Source organism: Triticum aestivum, chromosome 5B, assembly GCF_018294505.1.
Source record: "Triticum aestivum cultivar Chinese Spring chromosome 5B, IWGSC CS RefSeq v2.1, whole genome shotgun sequence".
Classification (NCBI taxonomy): domain Eukaryota; kingdom Viridiplantae; phylum Streptophyta; class Magnoliopsida; order Poales; family Poaceae; genus Triticum; species Triticum aestivum.
Window position 1 is genome coordinate 637,703,796 of NC_057807.1, and position 1,869 is coordinate 637,705,664.

Consider the following 1,869-nt stretch of genomic DNA (forward strand, 5'->3'; position numbering starts at 1 on the left):
ATTTTTCACTATTTTTGTAAAGAAAAAAGCAAAAGCTGGGAATTTTCTTTAGTCATGGCGTGTGCCCCCGATTAGTTACCGATGATGATGCACGGAAACTTCCAACAAGACATGTCCACGTCTCGGTACGAAATGAAGGGAGACTTTAGTGAGCTTTTGAACCCTTCAACCCCGGCCCTTTGACATTTGTTCCCTACCTCCATCCCAACTCTTCTCCGGGTTATATATACACCCATCCCCGATCATCGTGACCACAGTACCACAACACGTACGCACCAACAATCTCATCGGCTCTTTGAAAAGAAAACGTCTCGTTGGCAATGGCGCGCTCCAGAGTCTCGATCATGTCATCGCGGGTGCTCCTGTTGATCGTGGCCGTCGCCGCGCTCGTGTCCGCGTGCGTGGCGGACCCGGAGCCGGTGCAGGACTTCTGCGTGGCGGCGGCCACCAACGGCTCGGCCGACCACCCGTCGTACCCGGGGTTCCCGTGCAAGCCAGCGTCGGCGGTGGTCTCCGACGACTTCTTCTTCGCGGGGCTGGCGCGCTCGGGCGCCGCCGACGCGGCCGAGAGCCCGTTCGGGTCCAGCGTGACGTCGGGCAACGTGGCGGCCTTCCCGGGGCTCAACACGCTCGGCGTCTCCATCAACCGCGTCGACCTCGCCCCCGGCGGCGTCAACCCGCTGCACAGCCACCCGCGCGCCGCCGAGCTCGTGCACGTCGTCTCCGGCCAGATGCTCGTGGGCTTCGTCAGCACCGCCGGCACTTTCTACTCCAAGGTGGTGCGGGAGGGGGAGAGCTTCGTCATTCCGCGCGGCATGGTGCACTTCCAGTTCAACACCGGCAAGGAGTCCGCCAGGGCCGTCACCGTGTTCAACAGCCAGCTCCCCGGAGTTGTCCTCGCCGCGCCGTCGCTCTTCGGCGCTGACCCGGAGATCCCCGACGCCGTCCTCTCCAAGAGCTTCCAGGTCGACGGCGAGATCATCAAGCTCCTCAAGTCCAAGTTCCGGACTTAAAAAACGACGCACGCTTAATTTTGATTGGTTTATTGTTATTATACACTGTACACCAGTAAATACAAACACCTAAAGTTGTTCACTGTTTCATGTAATTTTGATTGGATATTAAATGCGTCAATAAAATTTAAGTTCAAATTCAGTTCAATTTAAAATCAAACTTTTACCTCTTGCTGACGGGGGCTATTTTTAGAGGTCTGAAAGTACAAGGACTTTTCTTTTTGCAAATACGAGGTGTAGTGCGAGCGAGTCAAGCATTGAGTACAAAACACCTCAAACGTAATAAAAATTATATCGAGGTCCATGGACCACCGAACGACCATTGCCGCCGCCAGAATGAGCCGTCAACGCACCGTTGTCGTCGCTCCCTACCGGAGCCGGCCTGACTTTGTCGACGACAGCCGGGAAGTCTTCGTGCACGTGCCCCTAAGGACCATTGCCCTGGAGCCGCAGTCATCGCCGATGAATTGATCTGAGGAACCTGACACCAAATATCGTCTCTTTGCGTACGCACGACAAGATACCCTAACCTCGCCACCCCAAGGAGCTGGCAGGCATCTATGCCGGAGCTCCGTCTAATCCGTCCCAACGAACGAACTTAAGGAGAATAGGAGGCCGAAAGACTGACTCGAAAACGAGGCGCCGCCATCCATCCAAACGCTGCCCCCATGAGGACTAAAATCCTACCAATCTACTAGCCTGATCTGAAACACCAGAAATCCCCTCTCCGCCACGGGCCTGAATCGACAGGAGGAGGGGAGGCGAATGCACGGACTCACCGGTGAAGATCGAGGGGAGAAAAGGCTTTCCCTAGTCGCCTTGCGAGAGGAGAAAGAAAAGATGTGGTAGTGCTAAT

General features: G+C 55.5%; 1 protein-coding gene across 1 annotated transcript; it reads left to right on the forward strand.

The window, feature by feature from the left end:
* The first annotated feature begins 267 nt into the window (after window positions 1-267).
* LOC123117311 (germin-like protein 3-7) lies at window positions 268-1,155 on the forward strand. Its single transcript, XM_044538088.1, has one exon. The coding sequence runs from the start codon at window positions 321-323 to the stop codon at window positions 1,011-1,013; it is 693 nt and encodes a 230-aa protein (XP_044394023.1). The 5' UTR covers window positions 268-320; the 3' UTR covers window positions 1,014-1,155.
* Window positions 1,156-1,869: the final 714 nt, after the last annotated feature.